Here is a 21,871-nt window from a genome sequence, read left to right as displayed (position 1 = left end):
TCAGCAAAGAAGAAGCATATATTAGAAGCACAGAGTAATATGGATTCAATCCTGGGCCTGAGATAACCTCGACCATGCTGCACTGAAGATGGTATCACACTCTGTCCATCACAAAATCAATTAGTGAAGAGGAATTTAAAAAAATTGCACAAGGCGTGTGCAAAAAAAAAAAGTTACAGCTTGACTTTGTCCACTTAACGTGTAAACGGACGTATGCTGCCACCTAGCTGCTAGATGTAGAAATCAGTCTCAGCCGCCTTAGATCAGATTTACTGGTCCCTCGCTGGGGAATTTCGACATGCATACGTTTTCTGTCCTGCGTACAAAAATAATACAATGGTCTCTGAAGATCGCCTTGTTGATACCATGTGTACACAGTATTCCATAGTCTTGTGGCTGATAGCTTAGCTCGTGTGTCTTGTGTTTTTTTTTTCTTTATGGCTGGTTACTCAATGACTAATATAGGTGCATAATCTTTAAAGGCCACGACAGACAGTCTCATAGTTTCAAATAAATTTATTTTTGAACTTTTTACCACTGTACAAAGCAAGTATGGAATCATCTGCACACTAGTGTGGCAGAGCTGGAACCAGACAGGTGAAGTTCCACCGAAACAGAGAAATGACCTGAAAGGGTGAGGGGAAAAAAAGAAGAATTAGAACTACAAGAAAAAAAAATACAGAGATGATGCTGCTGCTGCTGCTGCAGTGGGCTGTGAATCATACCAGCGTTCTATTCCAGAGCCTTGACAATGGCCTCGTTCGCTTCTATGCTGATCTGAACTTCCGCCCTGGAAGCCTCATCAGACGCTCCGGCCATGTCGGACTGAGCCTTCTCCAGGTTGGCCTTGGCAGCCTGCAGACAGAATCAATCACTAAACCGGACCATGGAAGACTTGCAAAAATAAAATAAAATAAAAAAATAAAAACATGAACACTACTTGTGTTCCAAACAAAGTTCCTTTTCATCAGAAATGGCGTGACATCCCCACATCTGCTCATCACAATACAGATCGACGACCGAAGCTCACAAAAGCAGAACGGATATCAGCACCGTATAAACGCAGCCAATTGCCCTGCCAAACACGTAATGGCTAAAGTCACAATATCTTCCTGAATATTGCTGAATGAGTGTCACCATAACAGGGCAGAGCATTGTGTCAAGGCGGAATGATGAGCAGAGAAAATCTGCCTCTTCGCACTAAAAAGCCCCATTTGTCACTGCAGCGATTAGAAAGGAGAAATGCCAAACATAGCTGGGAGTTAAAGGTCTCCCAGTGGGGATTTGACACATCTGCTATAACTCAACAGTGACTGACCTTTCCCTCCTTATTAACAGCCTGAGCCCGAGCACATTGTTACGGCAAAGTGGAGGAAAATATCTCATTTACTGCCATGAAGTCAACTTGACTATGACACTGGCAGAGCCCAAGGTCACGCAGAGACGCCGCCATAATATCGTGGGCCGCCATTAACAAGACTGACATTTAAACAAGACGTCAACGCTCAAGTGCATGGGCTACACTGATCGCAGGGATAATCATGGACTGGGAGGGGCTCATCAGCAGCCTGGCCCAAATGAGGGGGCACGTTCCTTGTTCGGGTTCAAACAATCCTGTTTGCTGTCAAGGAGCACGACCTCAGGAAGACCCATCCAGCCCACCGTCACTAACTACATGTGAGAAGAGCACATGGCGCCCCAACACACAGAGCAGAGCTCATTAGAAAGTAGCGCTCCATGAGAAAATCGAAGTGTGACATTTGAGAGTCGAATTAGAGGATCATCCACTGATAAATACTTCACTCTGTTTCTGGGTCTCAATTGACTTTTAATATGCACAAAAACCAACCCACTCAAGTCAGCCAAAGAGCAACTTCAATTTTGAGGGAAATGCATGACAACTTTACAAGGAGCATTCTCAAGTAGGTTGTTCTATTGACTCTAAAAAACAAAAATAATGAGGATATCACACATTTACATTGCAATCTGGTCCCTGCTTCATCATGGGAATGGCTTTAAATGTCAGGATTCAAAAGAGAATTCCAAGAGAGAAACGTTGTACTTTGTTTAGTACCAGCCACACTTGAAAAGATAAAACTTGCTTGTGTACACTGTATACTGCAAAATCAAAATAAACAGCATGCTTATATTTCCAGTTGCTGAAAGTCTGTGTAAATGGCCTGTAGTCAACTTAAACGCGTCGACGAAACTGATTGTTGCACATTGACCTCCAAAATCCACAGAAACAGTTCATGGTGTTTGAGATTCACTCAAGTACAACTATACAATGAACATAATTTCTGTTCAAGGAGCCGAGGGCTGAAAACTATTTACCTATTTTTAGCGAGAGGCAGCAGAAAGAGGACGAGTGCCTTGTGAGTGAACATAATTACAAAAGCGCAGACTGTCAAAGAGATGAGACTTGCACAGGAAATACCTCCACACACTGGTTTCAGGCACATTCTACACCAAAAGGCTTCATATTCCTGGGAGATAGGACGGGCAAAGAAATTAAAATTGATATAAGGCTGCAACTAATGACTATTTTGACAGTCGACTCGTCATCAACTACCTTAGCTAACAGTTGACTAGTCGCCATATGAAGTGTACCGGTTAACAAACGCGCCAACATGTATGATTGTAGTGCTGTAAACAGTAATTCACAAAAGAAAGAATATTTAATTACGTTGGTAAACACTTTCACCATTGTTAAATGTTGATATGAAGCAATTTAAATTCTGTTCAAAATGTGGTGTGAAACAGTGCTTTTCAACCTTTTTCAAGCCACGGCACCCTTAGTTCATTGAAAAAATCCCGGGGCACACCACCAAAGGAACCTCGGCTAAAGCACACTTGTGCTTAAAGTCCTCAAAATCCCTATTCATCTGTTATTTTGCCAGGCTATTTGCAGAAACAAATGACAGAAAATTAATTTCTTTCAAATGTTTCCAGAAAGGGGTGGGCAATATGGCAAAATATAACAGGATTTATTTATTCATATATTTACTTACTTACATTAACTTTCGATTTTATCACTTCTCTTTTGCATCATGAGATGCTTTATTTGCCTGAAAAACAATTATTTTTTCGCTCTTCCCATTTATTTTGTTGTGCATTTAGTTTTTCGCCAACTTTTAAACCACAAAGCAAACTTTGACACTCCATGTGTATCAAAGTTTTGAAGTGAGACGTCACGTTAGCCGTTAGCTATCTGTTAGTTATCGCTGCGGTGCAGACGCAAATCAGTACAGTGTAGCACAACAGTATAGTGGATAGAAAGAATGTCAGTGAAGCCATGTGATCTCCTCACTTTGGTTATTGTCATGATTGTCTAATTGTCATGATTTAATGTCACCATATCGTCTCTCTCTCTCACTCTCTCTCACTCTCTCTCACTCTCTCTCACTCTCTCTCACTCTCTCTCACTCTCTCTCACTCTCTCTCACTCTCTCTCTCACTGCAGTCTGCAACATCAGATGTCAGGATAGCGCAGTGAAACATGGAGTATAATCAAAGTTACACCAAAGTGTAGAAACTGACGTATTCAAATTCGACCATGAATGAACTCCAGTCCTGTTCGACTGAATAATGACTAAAACAAAGATCGCACTCACTGCCAAGTCCAGCTGATCCAAGGTGACGGCCTCCTCCGCCAGCAGCTGCACAGATGAATCTGCGTTGACGGTTACTGACCCGCTGCTTACTGTGGAAACACAAGCAAGGTTCAGGCGGTAAACACATATTCAGCCAGGAAGTAAAAATGCTCTGGTCGTCCATAAGACACAAATGTAGCTGTTGTTAAATCTGTTGACACATACAAGTGTAAATGTTGAAAGGACAACAACATAATTTAGAGGAGATCTATCTTGTGGATCTTTTTCAATGAAATACTCAATCAACCTTGCGATTTCAAATGACTAGCTTGAAAACTATTAGATATGAAGGCACACTGTAAAAGAGAAAAAGTACGCCCTGAAGTTTGGGACAGAAGTAAATTCACTAATTTGAATGATGACACCAGGTGCCGGCCATCATGAATTCCATCAATGGGTCTGGGAATCATCGCTGTCTGCACCTATTACACGCTATTCACGCTGTAGAAGCAAAGCCCCAGGTCCAGTTTGCAGTACTGGTAGATGGGGAACAGACTTGCTTGTCACTCAGCCGCGTCACTATTTACTCCACACCTTTCATTAGAAACATGCTGAATATTGCTGTGATTGAAGTTACAGGTGTCTGCCATCTGCAGCATCAACACATCAGGCTCTAAATTTGCAGCTGGGCTTGTACACACTTACAAAATTACAACTTAGGCATCTCACGGGTTAGGTATCTTTTAGGATTTTATATGCTTTTAACACATTAATTCAGTCTTCAACATTTCAAAAATATGCATAGGTCAGTTCAACAAGTCCAACTGCAGCCACAACAGAACACCCACGATCATGGTTTCAACAACAACGTTACATCCAGAGTTTCAAAATCAGGCATTTAATGAACCGATATCAGGACATGAACATGAAATTTGATTTGGACCGATCAGCTTACCAAAGTATTTAGAATTGGAGCCATCATCACTGAAAACTGTGACCACTCCAGGTCGAAGCACCTGCAGTGTTGGAACGTGGGCAGGAAGGATACCAAACACACCACTCAGTGTGGGGACATCGACCTGCTTGACACTGGCCTCCTTGAAGAAAACCTGTCAATAGAAAACACAAAGAATTACAATGTTTACTTGGATTGAACAAGTGGGTAGAAAATGACTATTTGAAACATTTTAATAACCAACCAAAATGCAGCCATCAATGTAGAGTAGAAGTTAACCATAAACTTAAAACCTTATATTCACTCCCATTTTAGCCATGATGGTCATTTTTAAAGCGTTGCACACAAAATTAACTTTACTTTGTCAATAACAAAAATATAAGTCAAACTACAGCAGAACAATGTGCGTAAACGAATACGGTATAGGTCTTTAATTCACCGTTAGAATTGTAATGTTGTCTGATGGTAATCCTCACCTCTTTTAATTCATTACAACACAAACATAGTGAGGATGACTTCAGAACATATCCAGACATCAGTTTGATTCTATTACTCAAACCACAAGAAGGTTGTCTGGTTTATAAGAACAGAACATGAATGGTTGTTTTCACTATGACAGTGTAGGTCAAAGACAGTGAATGACAGCTAACTAGCCGCTAACATAAAAGCTAACATGCTACACTTAAGGACTAACGCCGCACGGTTAAAAAAAATTAATAGAGTGAAAATGTGTGCACCGAGTCCCTACTGCAGGGTGTAAACAGTTCGCGAGTCTCCCTTTAAGATGCCATTGTGCATTTTCATGAAAAGTCAGTTGCTAATGCTAGCCGGGCCCGGGCTACCTGTGTCGGGGAGGCGAACGTGAAGGACATCTGCGGGGCTCCGGTGGCGGCATCGGCGTAACAGCGAGCTTGTCTCAGCACGGGGAGAGAACGACGAAGGAACCTCGCAGCCATCATGTCTGAAAATGAAGTTTTACGCAAGCACAGGTCACTGACAGAGACGCCGATCCCCTGCGTGGAGGAAGCTGCTGTGAGCTTGGTCGGACAAGGACGTTTGCTCCGTACCCACGAAGCTTTGCGGCAGCACTGCGTTTCTGGGTAATGTAGTCTTGAGTCTCGGTGAGAAACGCGTCAACTTGAGGCTTTTTTTTATTGCGCTTAATTCGTCGAATTCCATAGTATTGGTCAGTTTGAAATTACTTTGTTGTGTATTTTGTGAGTTCAATGTTAAAATAATAGATTTGGCTAAATATGTTAATGTACCACATAAACGTCTACTCTACTATAAAATACGTCTATATACAATCTCGGGATTTCAGCAAGTAGTTGTCTTATGTTTATGATAGTTTTGATGTCATCGAGGTTATTTTTTTTTTATTTTATATTCACTTTGTTTTTTAAATATTTTTTTAATGGTGCTCTATTGGCGACATTTTGGGACATGGACGTTGTTAACGATAATCGCCCATAAACATTCTTTATGCAAAACGGATTTTATGACAAGACAAAGTTCTGTTCAATTGTAAAAATTAATTGAATTATAATTCTCATACCAAATTTCTGAAAGAAAAACTCAACAAATGCTCCAGTGAGGATAAAATATACATAGATTACGCTGTGTTTAGTAGATGAGTTCAACTCCGTTTACTGGAATACAATGTTTTTATCAGTTACCATTGCAAACCAGTAGATGGCAGCCCTATCATATACGTTTTTTTAACCTGCTCGGACGGAAGTTTTTATCCGTCGTAATTGACAAAATGTTACACCGCTGGTTGAGTTTTAACTTGAAGGAAACGTCTTTTTTACGATGGAAATAAATAAGTCAATTTTCTTTCCTGCTATGATGTGTCGTTACTCCTCCATTCCATGATGCGTTTATTGTCTGTGATGCCTTCAAGGTCTACCTCACCGAGATCAATTGGAGAAAAGCACAAGCTCGCGTCACGTGGTGCGTTTCTAACTGGGTGGTGGGCGTGTCTTCTACTGTGGGGTTCCATTCATAAATACTTTAAGCTCTAAATTTCACATTAAAGTGTCTACGGAGGACTTCCAGGTCGGCTTCGGCCCTCCAGCTCTGCGGGGAAGGACGCTGCTCCAGTCGGTGAGTGACGGAACCATTCTCTGCATCTAACCGTCGCTCCCCCACCGCCAGCCGCCTGCCGGAGCTTCACCAGCAGACCGCCTTTATCGGCGTCTAACACGAGGGGTTTAATACGGTCCACGATGTTGTTTTTCCATCCGTCTTATACGGCTGATTTGATTTCAGTTTACTGAGTTATCAGTCTGTCTTTTTCTGCCTCCTCCAGGAAGCAGCTTCTGAGTGCAGTCACAGCCGATGCTCTTTTTCTCTTTCTTCCCTTTTTCCCAAAAGAAATGCTACATTTCTGTTACATTAGCAGAGTGTCAAGTTGTTTTTGGGAGCATTCTCTAGAAACGTAAGCGACACAGACTCAGGAATTTGCGGAATTTCTGCGAAGCACGCTGTCATTAATGGGACACCCATGTCTCACCATCTGCTCCTCGGTGAATCATCCTCCAGTGTGTGACACTATAGAGAAGTGAGATGTCAGTGGAGATGAATGGCACTTGCATTTGTATTTATTGATTGGTAAACAAAACAGTTTCGCTTGCTCCTTGTGCTTAGTAAAGACCACATTATTGTCATTATTGTCATTATTGTGGATGTGTTGTCACTTGTTCATCTAAGCTTGTTGTTTTGTTCACAGCCATGCAGCAAGACAGTGCTGATGCTCAGAGGATACCGGGCCACCAGCCCTGAGGGGAACACCGCTGCCCACTAGGCTGAGATGCTGAAAATGCAACAAGGCAGCTGAGGAGGATCCTCCTGAGCCACAGCGACACACACACACACACACACTCCAGAGCTGCTGCACGCCACCCTCCATCAGGGTAAGAGCAACAATACCTAGATGTGGTTGTGTTTCAGAGAAAGCTGGGGAATAGGTGTGTGGAAAGCGTAGAGTCATGGCTGCAGTGTTGAAGTTAGTGCTGCAGTAACTGGCAGGGAAGCGGGGTGTGCTGCTGCTGCTGCTGCTGCTGCTGGCATGGTTCTTCTCCACTGCTAGGTGAGTAGTCTTATGCAGCATGCGTGTGTGGTGGGGGGCGTTTGGCGCAGCAGTGGCAGCATTAACAATGTGAAACACAGCTACTACGATGTAGTAAAGGGCTGGTGTTCCTCCCTTTACTGAGTCTGTGGGTGAAGCTTAAGAAATCAAATGAATTTCAATGTAGAGATGAGCCCAGCTCTGTGCATGGTTTGTGTTTTAGCTCCGCTTGCTGAATTAAAAAGTCCTTATCTGTTGCCGTGTTGGGAAAATGAGCGAATGGATTGTTTCCTGACACCCACCTCTGTGTTTGAACTGTGATCTTCTCCAAGAATCTTCAGTAGTAGTTAAGAAATAGTACCATTTCAAATACAATAATTCCACAGCACTTACCCGGCTTTTCTTACTGTAGGCAGAGGTGGAGCGGCTGTGCGTGACTCAGAAGCAGGAGGTGAATATTAGAATAATGGTGGGTGACAGATGAGGATGGAAAGAGTAGAAAAACTATATTAAGTGCGGAAGTTCACTCCACCCCCACAGGGACTTCGACACTCTTCCTGACTAAACTGTCTCGCGCTTTCGCCTTTCAATGTGAGCCAGTCCTGCCTCCTCCACACCAGGCAGTGATCTCCGATCTGAAGACAGTGAAGCCTTCTTCTTCAGGGTCCCGCTCTATCATTTTACTAGGGATTTCTCTTCTTTCTCCAATTGGTCATGTCTTTATCCGGTAGTCTCCTCTATTGAGGCGACAGAAACAAACATTCATTACTCTGTTAAGCCCATTGGATGACAAACTATGAAGTGCTGAAGCACGGTGGTGACTTTGAGCAGTCACTGTCTCACACACCCACAATTTCACCCCAAAAAACTGACAGCCTGTGACGTTGCGAAGACAACAATGCTCCTCAGAGCGCCGGCTATACGAGAAGATAAAGAGAGCTCCAGCGCCACTCAGGAATGGCACATGGACGAGCTTTTCTGAGGGCACCGTGGGGTGAGACTGTACTCCATAGAGCTACCTAGCAGAGCAGCGTATTGTTTGGGAGTGACTTAAAACACTGCTGTGATGGGCTGCTGAAGTGATTTTAGGAATTTACTTGGCTTGGAAATGCGTGGGAAATGGGAAGTGTGAGTCACCACCTTGACTGACTGATTGTCTGTATTTCACCATCAAAGACCTTTCACAATTATGATTCACAGTTTCTTAGGACCCCTCTTTCATAGATTCTGTGACTCTCTTGAGTCATATGCATCAACCTCACCATTCCACTGCTGACATCATTTTCCAAGTGCTAGATGGACTTTACCCAACATGATGCCGCACGCGGATCTTTTGCGCGACCTCCAGTGTGTTGGAAAGACTATAGGTCTACATACTTGATTGTGTGCTGTAACATCACTCCTGTCGGTCATCTAAACTTAACCAATATTAGCCAATATCCTGCTATTTACCTGAAGATACCAGCCCCGGCCTGTCCTTTTCTGTGGCCACAACCTGCACACAAACTTCGACACCAGAGTGCTGGAAGTCAGTGGCATACTCAGCCTTGTGACTCTGCTCTGTCACATTTTTCTCACCAGAATTTCGTTACAAACACGAGAAACCAGAATCCAATTTGTCGCTGTCATTGAACATATGACTGTGGCACACTATCATTTTACACTTCAAAGTCAGTCGCCAATAAGGGAATTCTGAAAGTGGCTGTCAGATGATTGGCCAGTCTGACTCAACTTTAAATTGTTTCTCCAGCATTTCGGCGGTTTCAATGACTCCACTGGCAGTTTGTGATCTGAGCAACTCCCGTGACAGCCATTTCCTCTGTCTGTCTGTGTGTGCATGTGTGCTATCTCAGAGGGACCAGATAGTTGGCCTGGACCATGAGCTATGTTTCTACCATCTGGAACAACCTACCGGCAAACTCCACAGTAAGTCACCCTGTCAATGCTGGCGTATTCTCAGACGTCCTGTGTGTGTTTGTGGCGCCCGGTTCGACGGCAGAACCATGCTCTTCCTTCATTTCCCTTTTTGACTGACTGACTGGCTAATAGAGAACATCCTGACCTGGACCCAAAATAATTCAATCTGTGATCTAATCTCAGGTTTAATTTCCTCTCACAGAGTAATGGGCTGTGTGACATCAGAGACTTAGCACTCATCAACACTCACTGACCGGATTCTCCCCCACTGTTTTTCTGCACGGCTGCAGACAGCTTCCCTGTCACATGAGCTTTATTGAACTCAATATCTTAGAACCATGTCTGTTTCATTATTTTAAATATACTGGGAAAAGAAAAGACATTAAGGTCACATGTTTGTCTCAACATGTGACTATGCTGAGCAAACAAATGAATAAACATTTTGGTTTGGTTGACGCCAAACACGTCAGAAGCACAGTCTCTATTTTCTTAGTCAACAAAAACAGGAAATGTCAGAGTTATCGATTCAGGCAGGGTTTTTCATTAAAACATCAACAGCAGAAGGAATAAATGCACCAAAATGACTGTAAAATGAAATCACTTATTGAAATCATGCAGATCCCTGATCATTTGTCTGTGTGTGTGGGTGACCGGCAACAGACCAGGCAGCTCTATACTGTGAGGATCTTATGCAGATGAAAACACTTTTGGATTTGGCACCAATAGCTCAAGGTCCCCTTTATGATACTGGCTTTGACTCTGACAATCCCCTCCATTCAGGACCTTATTTGACCCATGGACGCCAATATCTATGTATAACTGATATTAACCAGGCTGGGGCAAGTTTCCCATGAGGCCATGTGATCATCATAATTCCCTCCGCCAATTATGGAAGTTATGTATCTGGAGTATATACGGACGGAAACCTTTGACCTTTGAGGGTTGGTAGGTAACTTAAAAGTCATTCAACATTCCTACAATTTATAATAAATGGCTGAGGGGCACTTCCTATCACATGACACGCTCCTTTTAAAACTGGTAGAAATGAACATCCTCATTTTATGAAACACAACTTACAATCACAGCATTGCAATAAGTCAGCTGTTAACAAAATGTGAATTTACCATCATTCCGCTTCCAAAAAATATGTAATTTCAGTTTTCCAATACAAACCCATATAAAATCAATCTAATAATTCTCCGAGCTGCATGTGGTCCATGTGGGGGAGCAACTCGGAAAAGATCCCAAATTAACTCGGAATTCTACATGAAAAAGGAAGCATGCAAGCAAGGTTAGGGGACAAAAACACGATGGTGACAAATATGCACAAGTGCCATGTGAAATTTCCAAAATTCCAATGATATCACTGAATGAGTTGAATGAAATTGAATGGATGATGCAGAAAGTAATGCTATCCTCATTTTCCCCCATTAAATTATTTGTATTATTATTTTGAAAAAAGAAGTCTGTCACTGTTGCTGAAGAACTCTTAATTTCAGGAGGCACCACTCAAGACGCAGGAGCAGCAAAATGGCTACGTTCTGCTCTTGGTGATCCTCTCCATCTTTCTGGTCGGATCTCTCATATTCATCTCCGTCCTTCTCATCACATGTCGTAAATGCGGACGCCGAGGGCCTTGCTGTGCCAGGTGAGGTTCAAATGTTTAACTTTATAACTCATTTCCACTCCATTTCACACACAGAGGGTGAAATTCCTACGTCTTTCAGTTCTGTCATAAAGAAGCATATTAATCATTTATTTATGTTTCAGTTGTTCCCAAGATTTTTTTCATGTAGTAATGATTATAAAAAACAGTGATGGTGATGCCTGCCAGGTTCTTTTCGATATGAGATGTGTTGTCAAAACTTCTACTAGTTGTTTACTGAAAATAAAAATTAATGTTTTTCACTGAAATTAACTACCATGTGCTGAGTTAAATAAAAAAAAAGATACAGGTTGTATTCTGAAAAACCGTAATTTAATTTAGCGTATAAGCATATAGCGTTTTTTCTAAACTCCGTGGCTCACACTGCAGCTAATATATGGATTTTTACAAGCAAATCTGGATAATTTTATTTACATTTAAGCTCTAAATTTGTTGTTCTCACCCGTATGTATTCCTGGCCAGCACTTTCCCCCTAATGTGCCCGTAGCTCTGTCTCCACAGCTGGTCTCGGCTGCTGTACAGAGCTTCCACAACATACTCAGGTGTGCTCACTAGATGGAAAATCATAGTAATCCTGTCATAGATATACGCACACAGAAACACAAATGAGTGTTGATAGCTATTCACCGACGGCTTCTTGAGGTGAAGGCTCCATAATGACTGCTTTTACTGTGATCGCCACCGTGAGCCAAGCCTGGTTTTAATTCCAATGATCAGCGGTGTCGGCTGCATTAAGCAAATAAAATTGATGCAGCGCACTGCAATAGAAAATAGTATAAATGATGTAACCCCCCAGAGAAACATGTAAGCATATCAGAGCAACACGTTCACCGATTACTCATGCTCGCTTGCTGCTGGAGCGTTTGGACCCCCGTGGTGCTGTTGAAAACACCTTAGTGAAAACACATTCAGTATCCATGCTCATTTGTGATTCATCTGTTTAAGTCTTTGCTAACATGGCTACCCTCGAGGAGCCTGATCCTGCTTCGGCCCACTTGAAAATAAGAAAGCGCTCCAGCTAGATGCAGATGAGCATGAAAGCGGCGAGGAGCAGCAAGGCTCGCTGGTTGAAATCTGAGGAGAATTGGCCAGACTGGTACAAATGATGAGTGTAATGAGATTTCATAGCAGCCTTCGGTGGTGATTAATCTAAAGCCTCCACACCCCTGGTCCGCTCAGAGATGCACACACTCGCCGACCAAATCACACAGTGCGAAGAGAGAGAGCCACAGAGGAAATAAAAGACGAGACAAAGCTTCGCTCAGGATGTTGGGAGAGATCCGCAGCTCATTATGAGCAGGAGAAATACGGAAAAAAAAATCATAACAGTCCGTAATAGGACTTGAAATTAGGCAAGATTTATCTTGAACAAGAATTCAAGTGAAATAGCAATAGAAATTCAGTTTAACTTTTAATGTGAGGTGATTTTGAGACCCCATAGAAATATAACTGTGTGGCTTCATATTCAGGCAACCGGAACAGGCTCCAAGCTCCTACTGAAGGGAATCTTGATAACTTTGCATTGAATGAATGTATTTCACAGCAAGTGTCGACTTGAACAAAACAGAGCAGTCTGCATTATTTTCTTGTTTTCCTTTGTCGATCGGGTGGTGGCGTTATTCACATATATGCTTTAGGGGTAACTCTAGCTTAGATATGATCTGAATTTGTCTGTGTGCTCCAGGGCGAACGATGACCCCGAAAAGACCAACACCACATATTTGGAGGAGTCTCAGCCCACCCACGGTAAGTGGAAATCAGGTTGACACTATGATGGATGGAGACAGGGAAGCTGATATAGCAATGTGATGAAGATCTGAATGGATTAGCAGGAAGGAAAGATATGCTGTACACACAGTATACAGTATGTATACTGAAGCGAGTGAACATTTGATTCATTAAAATTCAGTTGCGCCTTGACACAAAACTGCATTTACAGTGATTTTTTTTTATTTTGGTGTCAGCAAGTTTGCACCGTTGACAGAATCATCCTTCCCACAGCTGATGTGTCAGTGCATTTTTTTTTACTTTAACTTGGTCTGCAAGTCAGTGCAGCACCTGTTATGAATTTGCTCAAAGGCTTCGAGCCCCTTCTTATGTGTCTGACGTCTTTGGTCTTAATGCTTTCCAGAGATCACAATCAGGGTGGACGAGTCCGAGTGCCTGTCGATGGGCAGCGCTCATGATCAGGAGACCGAGCGCTTCCTCTCTACGGGGACCACGGGCCGGCGAGTCTCCTTCAATGAGGCAGCGCTTTTTGATCATGGCAAGAAGGCCCAGGAAAAAGGCCGGAGGTCAGAGATCCCATGGTTAAACATGGTCAACTGATTTGTTTGTAGTCCCAAGTACAGTTCGTATTCAGGTCTTCCATGAACAAAATGACTCTCAAAACCCAGCTTTGAAATGGACCTCTTCACTGTGACCATGGTGAGCAACTTCAGGCAGCTCCTTCTTCTCCCCTCCAGGTACACACTGACTGAGGGGGACTACCACCACCTGAAGAACGCGCGGCTCACCAACCTGCACATCCCTCCCCCAGCTCTCAAGATCGTCACCATCCATGAGTGCGACTCGGCTGAGAACACCATCACCATGACGACCCGTCCCGCCACCAAGTCAGCATTGTCCATTTTTCAGGTGACAGCCTGGAGCACTAATTAGACTGAGACGTTCGATCCTATCGACTAACTGACTGCTGCCTAACGTGCCCTGACAATTAGGACTGCATGTTTTTTTTTGCTCATAATCGTGTGTGCAGCTCTAGATCTGTAAAAGGAGTGGGATCATAGGATGTAATCTGTTTTTTGAGAATATGTGTGTGTTTCTCCTCAGCCAACGCTGTGCCCCCTCCCACAAACAGCACTGACCAGCCTCGGTGTCACGTCCAGCTGCGCCCTCCCTGGAGACACGCTCAACTCCACCGTTGTGACCTCCAGCGTCAATGACAAAAGCACCGCAAGGGCGGCCAACACTTGCTTCGTAAGTTGACGAAAATTCTGTGCTAACCTTTAGAAGAAAGAGAGATGTTCTCTCCACTATGTCCTGGTTGTGTCCAAGGCCTACACTCAGCTCAGATAGCCATTTTACAAGATGCCAAAAACCAGCTCCATCTTCTCTGCCCAGATTGAGATGACGTCCCCGGCCAAAGCTGGTGCTACGAGTGTGGGTCAGGGGGCTACAGTGACGGGGGATGTCAATCCCCTCACCAGTGGAAGTCAAGGTCCAGTGCTACAGTTCCTCACTAAACTGCGGCGTCATGCAAGCCTGGAGGGAGCCAGCCCCTATTTCAAGATCAAGAAATGGAAGCTGGACAGCAGCCAGAGAGCTTCAAGTCTGGACACGCGAGGTAATGGACACTTGATGGTCTGAGGTGTAATTTTGTTAAATACATTTTATAGATCACAGCCGTGCCAGGGCAGAAAAGCTTGCTTACCTTTCGCTATTATGTGAATTGAACTTCCTTTTATGGTAGGAGTATTTCTGGCAGCGCTGTGCTAGGCAGACAGTGGTTAAGAAGAAGGCTTCAGCAACCAAATGTGAGACTCAAATATAGTCACACAGATGGCTTGATGACAAGAAGCTTGGTGAATCTGTCGTGCTGGTCATCTGTACTAACATGATCTTCTCCCTTGCAGCTCACTGAATGCTCAAATGATCACAAAAACTACCTCAGTTAAAGCAACCCAACTGTCCTCTTTGTATTTGCTCCTCGCCAGGCTCTCCAAAGAGGAGACCATTCCACCGCCAACGTGCTGCCAGTGAGAGCATGGACCAGGACGACTATGACTCCCATCACATAGACCTGATCCAGTATATCGCTCGCACGCAAGACATTCCCTACAGTCCCAGCCAGCCAAAATCACAGTTGCTTGCATCCCCTTCTTCACCACCCCCTTCCCTTGGCAGGTATCTTTAATTCCCTTGCCATTCATCCTTCCACTGCTTTGCTGCCTCATTTTCTTTATCTTCAGGAGTAGAAACATGGTGATTAATTTCAATTTTATCATTCAACAAAAGATCCTCTCTGTTCAGCATTGAAGATGGAGGAGTAAATTCACAAACAAATTGTTTGTAAGGGTACGTTCACAAACAAGATTTGAGCGGTCATTGATTTCTAGAGATAAAAGTTACTTCCCCTGTCTCTCTAGTTGACTTCAAAAACTGGGTCAATCTGCCGATCTATAGTCAGTGCGAAGTCAACATGGTGGCTCGGAGAGGCAGAATTGTTTTTGTATATTAAAAGCAAAGAAAGTTTTTGACGCTGTTGGCTCTCGCTCACATCCTGCAGAGGCGCTCATAGCTAGCAACTGCTGCTATTAGCTTGTAAAATCTGGGCTCTGATAAGGTTGGTTGTCAGGAGGGGCGTCATTTTGGGTATGGCGAGGTATGGCAGACGCCATTCCCTGGCTCCAGGGAAAAATGTAAATCTTCATGAATTCATGAACTTACTCTGTATATATTTGCATTGTTATTCTACTTTTAATATACATAAATTAAAGACAAACGAAAATCAAAACAACACAATAGATTTCTCTAAATACTAGTATCTTGAAGTATTAGTATCTCTATCAACACTTCTATCAAACCTTGAACGCCGGTATCTTCCACCTTCTCTGAAGCGACAACAAAGGTCTGAGCTGGGTTGTTTTGCTGCGCTTGTTAACATAAAATGAAAAGGAAGCAGCAGTGAACTTTGGATTCATATTTCATCGAGAAAAGGCAGGCCAAGGGGCTAATGTTTCCCCAGTGGCAGAGGGAAGAGGACCAGGTATTGACGGCGAGATTCTGGCTGTTAACGTCATCAACTAACTCTTTGATGTGTTTTATTAGGATCTTTTGGGATTTTTAATTGGATGCAAAAAGTAAATGGCCTTCTTATTTAGTTTGGTATTTTGAACTGGCTTATGGTGAAATGCATTAATTAAAAGAGAGAGACTTACGCTGGACGTGAACCAGAAATCTTGTGAATTCAGGAAACACTCTGCACCATTAGTTTAGTTCCCCAGTAGTTACATTGACAAACTCAGTGCAAAAAGAAAACGTGTAAGAAGTTGTTTTCAATCGAACAGTTTGACTTAATTTGTAATTCCACTTTTGAGTACTGTTGTGTGATTTTTCTTTTTTTTTATTTACGATGTAGAACGTTGTGATTTTGATGTTTCGTCATACTATCGTATTGTGATGCGTAATGCATCGTGAACTTCATGCTGACACTCTCCCCTGCTGGAAAAACTTGGACCCTGTTGACCCCCCGATTCTCTGTCGCGTGACAGTTTGTCGCACATGGTAGCGCTCAACATTGACTCACATGCAAATCAGTTGGAGCCTTAAGAGTTAGTGTCATCAAAACTTTGCTTCCTCTGCTAAAGTGATGAGAAGTGAAATGATGTGGCTGTCAATCAAACAAGCAGATCACCTTTGTGTTCATTATGGTTTATTTTTGCTATTGATTCTCGCACTAATATGCGGCTTAACATGCCCCAGCAGCCATCGCAGCCATGACATTCTGTGCCCTGTGACCACAGCCACGTCCGATGAGTGTGTCATGAAACGCTAGAATCCGACAATGATGCTATTTTCTACCCTTTTTCTTGTTTCCCTTCTCTAACCACTGCAGGGTAGAGGTGGAGGTGGTGGTGGAGCCACTCAGTCACGAAGGACCGGAAGTAATTGGCTTATCCCCAGATCCCCAAGACGAAGCTATGTTACCAACAAGAAAAGAGAGAGAGGATCCTCAGTCGCTCTATAGAGATATCTGGAACCTGCGTGCGTCACTCGAACAGTGTGCTACATCTGACCAAAGCAGCAACAATGATAGAAACTCCATCTGCAGTGATGCTGACAGTGTGTGCTCACTGGGTGGCCACACTGACGCTGAGCAGGAAGACTTTCCTAGATACCCTTCACAAGATTTTGGCGATGAGACGGAAGGTTCAGAAGACATTTTGGTGTGTACCGATGAAAGGTTGAAAGTGAAAGATACCAAACAGTGGAGCACTGAGTCGGAGCGAGGGGCCAGTGATGGAGAAACAAATACTCGTAAGCTGATGCAGATGGACAGCGGCTACGCATCAATAGAGGTTCCGTCTCGGGGCGCGGAAGAGTTGAGGCTGTTTGGGAGCATCAGCAGTGCCAGTGGCAGCCCGAAAGACAGAACGGCCAATGAGAAGAGGCACCATTTCACCAGTGCAGGGCGAACTGGCTCTATCGGGAAAAGCTTTGAGTCTCATCTTTTTGAGGAGGAACCAGACGATGAGCTGCTGTTGGGGGCCACGGGGGGTGCTTCCATAAAAACTGGTCCTCAGAGCTGGTTTCCATATGGTCAAATGCTTACACCCCGAGAGGCTTCCCCACCCCCCCCTCAGGCTTTGCTGCTGCACCAGAGAGACTACAGTGTAGACGAGAAAACAGACGCACTCTTTCATGAGTTTCTCCGTCACGACCCTCAGTTCGACCTGCAAGAATCTCCGCTCAAGAAGCACCGGTCCCGAATGCACGTCCGCAAACAGTGGCAGAGGCACAAGCAGTGGAGTGACCCCGGAGTCAGATACTTTCATTCCTCGTTTGAAAGACACCGAACCCCGCTTCGGCGGGGCGACAGTGTCAACTACCCACTTGACTCAAGCCATCACAGTATGCTGCCCAGAATAGTAAGTGGTCCAGATGAGGAGAGCAGTGATGGTAGCGCTTCTCAGACTCCCAAGGTAAAACTTTCAACAGATGTCGCCATCAAAGACGAGCCCACGAGGGCCTCACCATCTCCTCATGCATCCATGTCAGAAAGAGACATCAGGGCATCTGAGCAAGCGGATCCTCAAGAGGACAGCAAGCCAACTGGACATCCTCTCGAACCCCTAGATGATCGCTGGACCCCTCCGCCACCAAACTCCTCTGGCTACGGCCCACAAACTATCACATCAGAGCTTTCAGACAAATTGACTTCTAACTTGGAAGAGAGGCTGTACACCGGCATCAGCAGGACCAATGACACAGTTGTGGAGCTCCTCACGACCACAGCGACGCACACATCTCCAGACCACAGCCCAGTGTAGCCGGACTGACACTCAAACTGACGTTTTAGCCTTTTTTTCTTTTCTTTCTTAAATTACAACCTCGGTTTGTGAAGTTTGAATGTGCAATTTATACACAAAAAACACTATTGTGTTACTTACTGTACATTACATAAAAGGTCCCAAGGTAAAGCAGCAGATTTCATTTTGTGACAGAATACAATGTTATATGGATAGAAATGTGCGGGAAGGGTACTATTGATGGTCATTACATATTAATAACTATGTTCATTCAGAAGATCATGTTATGATCAATTTGGTTATAAAGAGTTTTACATGCAGGTGTGTTAAATGATCCACAGGAAATAAACATTAGAAACTTGACAGTAGTAATATACTAGTTTTGCAAATTCAAAATCACATGAATATGGATGAACCTGTTTCTATTCTTGCTTTAACTTAAGACCGGGATAGTCACGCAAGGGACCAAATTTGTAAGATCTTAGCCAAAAAATATTTATGGAACAGTCTGGTACTGCTTTAATAGAGTGCAATATAAATATATCCTCGAGAATTATCATAGCTTGTGTGTTCACTGTCCACATGCACAGATTGTTGTCTCACCGCTGACCGTGCCTCACGCTCATCGTATTTCGTCTGAGTCATTTTTTTGAAAGATTGCAGATACATTTTTTATGTCTATAATTTATGCTTGCTAGATAACAACCCCACAGCAGTGACACGAAGCATATGTGACCTGGTTTTTGGTGTATTTTACATTTGTTTTTAATTTAATTTGTATTTAAAGCTCTCGCGGCTGCAGAAAATGGCTGCGCTGGCCAGATTTGGCCCCCAGGCCACAGGCTTGACACCTCCTTCAGACAGACTAAGGAAGGCTAGGGGAAGAGCCTGAATTGTTCGATCCATCAAGCATGAAACAAAACGCGGAGCACAGAAAATCTAATAACAGAGTAGACAAGAGTGAAAAATCTCTCAAATGCTATATAATGACAAGACAATGTGATTTAACTACCATCTCTGCCATGAATAGGCTCCGGAATGTCTCAGTCGGAATGGAATCATTGTCACGCAAACCAAGCGCTGGCAGAGCTTCACTCCATCCCTGAAAAACCACCATCATGGGTCTCAAGATAAGTTCCTTAACTACTCTGGTGCTGAATAGCTCTCAACAAATAGCTACAAAAAGATTGGGCTTGTCTGTTGCTGTATCAAAACATATTATTTGGCTCAAATATGAATGTTATCAGTTGAGGGTTGCCACTTTTTTGATCCCCACAGGGTCTCATTTTGTTTCATTTTGAGTGAATCCCTCATCGTATTTGTCAGAAGAATCCTCTTTGTGTGCATCACTGATGAGCAGAGTTCGCCACTTGCATGTCATGTCTTCAGTTGAATAGGAATTATAGCAATGACATATGGTGCTTTTATATTATTATGTTATAATTCTTACGAATAGGGCAGCCGGCGTTGTGAGAACATGTTTCTGCATCAGCACTGCAGTGTTCTGGGCCTAAGCTGGGCGTAATGGACAACATGACAGTGAGCTGTTGTGTCCACTCGCATGACCATGTGGGTCATATATATGGGCCTTGTAACAATGGCCACTCAGTGACAATAACATGACAGTGACTTGTAAAAAATGCTCCAGGTTTTCTGTGAGATGACTTACTTGCGTTAAACATTTTTGTTGTCCTCCTGAGGAAGTGTTCACAGCACTTGATGCCTCGCTGGCAATTTCACTTCCTGCTGAGGTGAATATCCGACAGAACAAAGATGTTGATTCTCCACTTGTTTATTTAACTGATGTGATTTCCTCCTGGTGATCCATAACACAATACTGTGGAGTGCGAATTATACCATTAACAGTTCTTCCTTGGTTGCACATGGTCTGCTCCCATAATGGATTTTAACTCAATAAGTTTACAGCAACTAAGAACAATGCCTTTTTTATTTGTGCAGGTGAAATATTTTCCGATAAATTTCACAATGTCCGTTCTTCAGCAGATGGTAAAGCAGACTTGTGATAGGATTGGTCTTGCATATAGCTACACAGGATGTTGCAGACCGCAGATTTAGTGGTGTAGATATCATCGCTGTGAAATGTAAGAGGAAAAAAAAATAGCTGCCATGCTCTGTGTGGGCGTGATTGTAATGAGGCTGTTTCTTTGGTCGACTCAAACTCAACCTCCTCGTAACAGGAGTCTCCTTTTGTGGCGGAGCGGCACCGTGATGCTCATTAGGAGAAGCACAGCAAAGATGAAAAGGAGTGGATTGTAAATGAACTTATAACAACACACACACATTTGGACACCCCAAACCTTTAGGGTCTTTGTGTTGCAGCTCAACAAGGGGAAATAAATTAATAATAATGAAGCACTCTATTAGTTTCAATGCTGCAGGACTCAGATCATTGAAGATTTCCACCTTGATAAACTGCAAGTCTCTCCATGGAAACAACACCATCCCAGATAATGTGGATGAGGGTCGGGAATCTAAATCCTTCTGAAGACGGTGGTTTGGCAACGCGGTCTCTGTATACTAAACAGTAGCCTGTCAATGCACTGAAGCTCTATGTAGGTTTGCATGAGAGTAAACATTTTAGTCAACAGTTTCAATGTTTTCTTGCATATTTGTTAGAAAATAATCAAGTCCATGAGTAACGCTCATTCAGGCAGCATCTGTGACTGGAGTGTCCTCTTAGCAGCGGCTGTAGGATGCTGTGACTCATGGGAGTTTGTGAGGCATAACTTTAGTTCTGTACTCCTTGCTTGTTTGTAAAATGCACAGTATGGAGCGATGGGCTCTTTGAACACCTTTGTTTTGGTTGTTTTCGATTTCTGAAGCGGCAAGGGACCAAATAATGACACAGTGTTATTTTAGGGATGTTTTACAATGTGTGAATAAATTAAATAAGAAACAAGAGTTTTTTTCATTCTTCGTCGATCTGTTTCATCACATCTGCGTCCTCTTCTTTTACCTGCTTCCTCCCTCCGACATGTCCAAACCGCCTGAGTCAAACATGAACTTCCATCCAAAGATGAGTATTTTACCAGAGAAAAGTTACATTGGCTGCGTCATGTGTAGTATTTCCCTAATGTAGCAACTGCCTGGCCCTCAATATATGTCCCACATATATTATCCTTCTGGGGTTTTATGTCCTTCAACTGACACCAGCAAATCCAGCTCAAGCCCCTTCACTCTTGGCAGATCAGGAATAGCATCAATAATAATAGTCATGCATGACAAACTTTGACAAACAAACTGGGATAAATCAACATTAAGTTGTTAACATTTTAACTACCCTTTTTAAGCCTGGAATCCAAGTGAATGAGGAAGGAGCTCCCCACTTTTCTCTTTACAATTTACCATCATCTCCTGCTCCGTCTTCTCCGCCCCTGTTGGCGAGGCATCGGTATTCAATGGAGCTTCTCGGAGGAAACCCCCAGACTACCCTCCACACCTCCCCCCTCCACTCCACCCTGGTCCCCTCCACCACCACCTGCTCCCCTGTTCCTCCTCTGCCCACGCATTCGCCCCTCCCCTGCCCGTCTCTCACTAGATTGCCTTTTATCAGAGCAGCTCCAGGCTCCATTCAAATGTGAGCGATGACTCACTGGGTTTCTCTTGGCTCACGATTGT

General features: G+C 43.5%; 2 protein-coding genes across 3 annotated transcripts; one reads left to right on the top strand and one right to left on the bottom strand.

The window, feature by feature from the left end:
- Positions 1 to 486: 486 nt before the first annotated feature.
- On the bottom strand, positions 487 to 5,619 carry atp5f1d (ATP synthase F1 subunit delta). The gene is made up of 5 exons (XM_053878790.1): positions 5,391 to 5,619; positions 4,549 to 4,702; positions 3,615 to 3,703; positions 726 to 855; positions 487 to 626 (listed from the first exon to the last, which is right to left on the bottom strand). Exons 1-4 carry the CDS (start codon positions 5,505 to 5,507, stop codon positions 733 to 735), a joined length of 483 nt encoding a protein of 160 aa, XP_053734765.1. The 5' UTR covers positions 5,508 to 5,619; the 3' UTR covers positions 487 to 626; positions 726 to 732.
- Positions 5,620 to 6,461: 842 nt separating this feature from the next.
- On the top strand, positions 6,462 to 21,133 carry cbarpb (CACN subunit beta associated regulatory protein b). Of its 2 annotated transcripts, XM_053854384.1 has the most exons (12): positions 6,462 to 6,501; positions 6,587 to 6,654; positions 7,280 to 7,463; positions 9,472 to 9,544; positions 11,035 to 11,183; positions 12,886 to 12,947; positions 13,333 to 13,495; positions 13,667 to 13,838; positions 14,034 to 14,180; positions 14,325 to 14,547; positions 14,918 to 15,107; positions 16,819 to 21,133. In XM_053854384.1, exons 4-12 carry the CDS (start codon positions 9,497 to 9,499, stop codon positions 18,251 to 18,253), a joined length of 2,589 nt encoding a protein of 862 aa, XP_053710359.1. In that variant the 5' UTR covers positions 6,462 to 6,501; positions 6,587 to 6,654; positions 7,280 to 7,463; positions 9,472 to 9,496; the 3' UTR covers positions 18,254 to 21,133. The 2 variants fall into 2 exon arrangements, with proteins under 2 accessions (XP_053710359.1, XP_053710360.1); XM_053854385.1 differs by lacking the exons at positions 6,462 to 6,501; positions 9,472 to 9,544 and having other exon boundaries at positions 6,514 to 6,654.
- Positions 21,134 to 21,871: the final 738 nt, after the last annotated feature.

This window comes from Synchiropus splendidus, chromosome 1, assembly GCF_027744825.2.
Source record: "Synchiropus splendidus isolate RoL2022-P1 chromosome 1, RoL_Sspl_1.0, whole genome shotgun sequence".
NCBI classification, from domain to species: Eukaryota; Metazoa; Chordata; class Actinopteri; order Syngnathiformes; family Callionymidae; genus Synchiropus; species Synchiropus splendidus.
This window is presented reverse-complemented; position numbering and strand designations above follow the sequence as displayed.

Bases quoted from the DNA above. Each gene is read 5' to 3' on its own strand.
- atp5f1d (XM_053878790.1), bottom strand. From the start codon at position 5,507: ATGATGGCTGCGAGGTTCCTTCGTCGTTCTCTCCCCGTGCTGAGACAA. The intron at 3,704-4,548 runs GTAAGCTGATCG...GTGTTTCCACAG, and splicing joins CTCCAATTCTAAATACTTTG to TAAGCAGCGGGTCAGTAACC. The intron at 856-3,614 runs GTGAGTGCGATC...TTCTGTCTGCAG, and splicing joins TGGATCAGCTGGACTTGGCA to GCTGCCAAGGCCAACCTGGA.
- cbarpb (XM_053854384.1), top strand. From the start codon at position 9,497: ATGAGCTATGTTTCTACCATCTGGAACAACCTACCGGCAAACTCCACA. The intron at 14,181-14,324 runs GTAAGTTGACGA...TTCTCTGCCCAG, and splicing joins GGGCGGCCAACACTTGCTTC to ATTGAGATGACGTCCCCGGC. The intron at 14,548-14,917 runs GTAATGGACACT...GCTCCTCGCCAG, and splicing joins TTCAAGTCTGGACACGCGAG to GCTCTCCAAAGAGGAGACCA.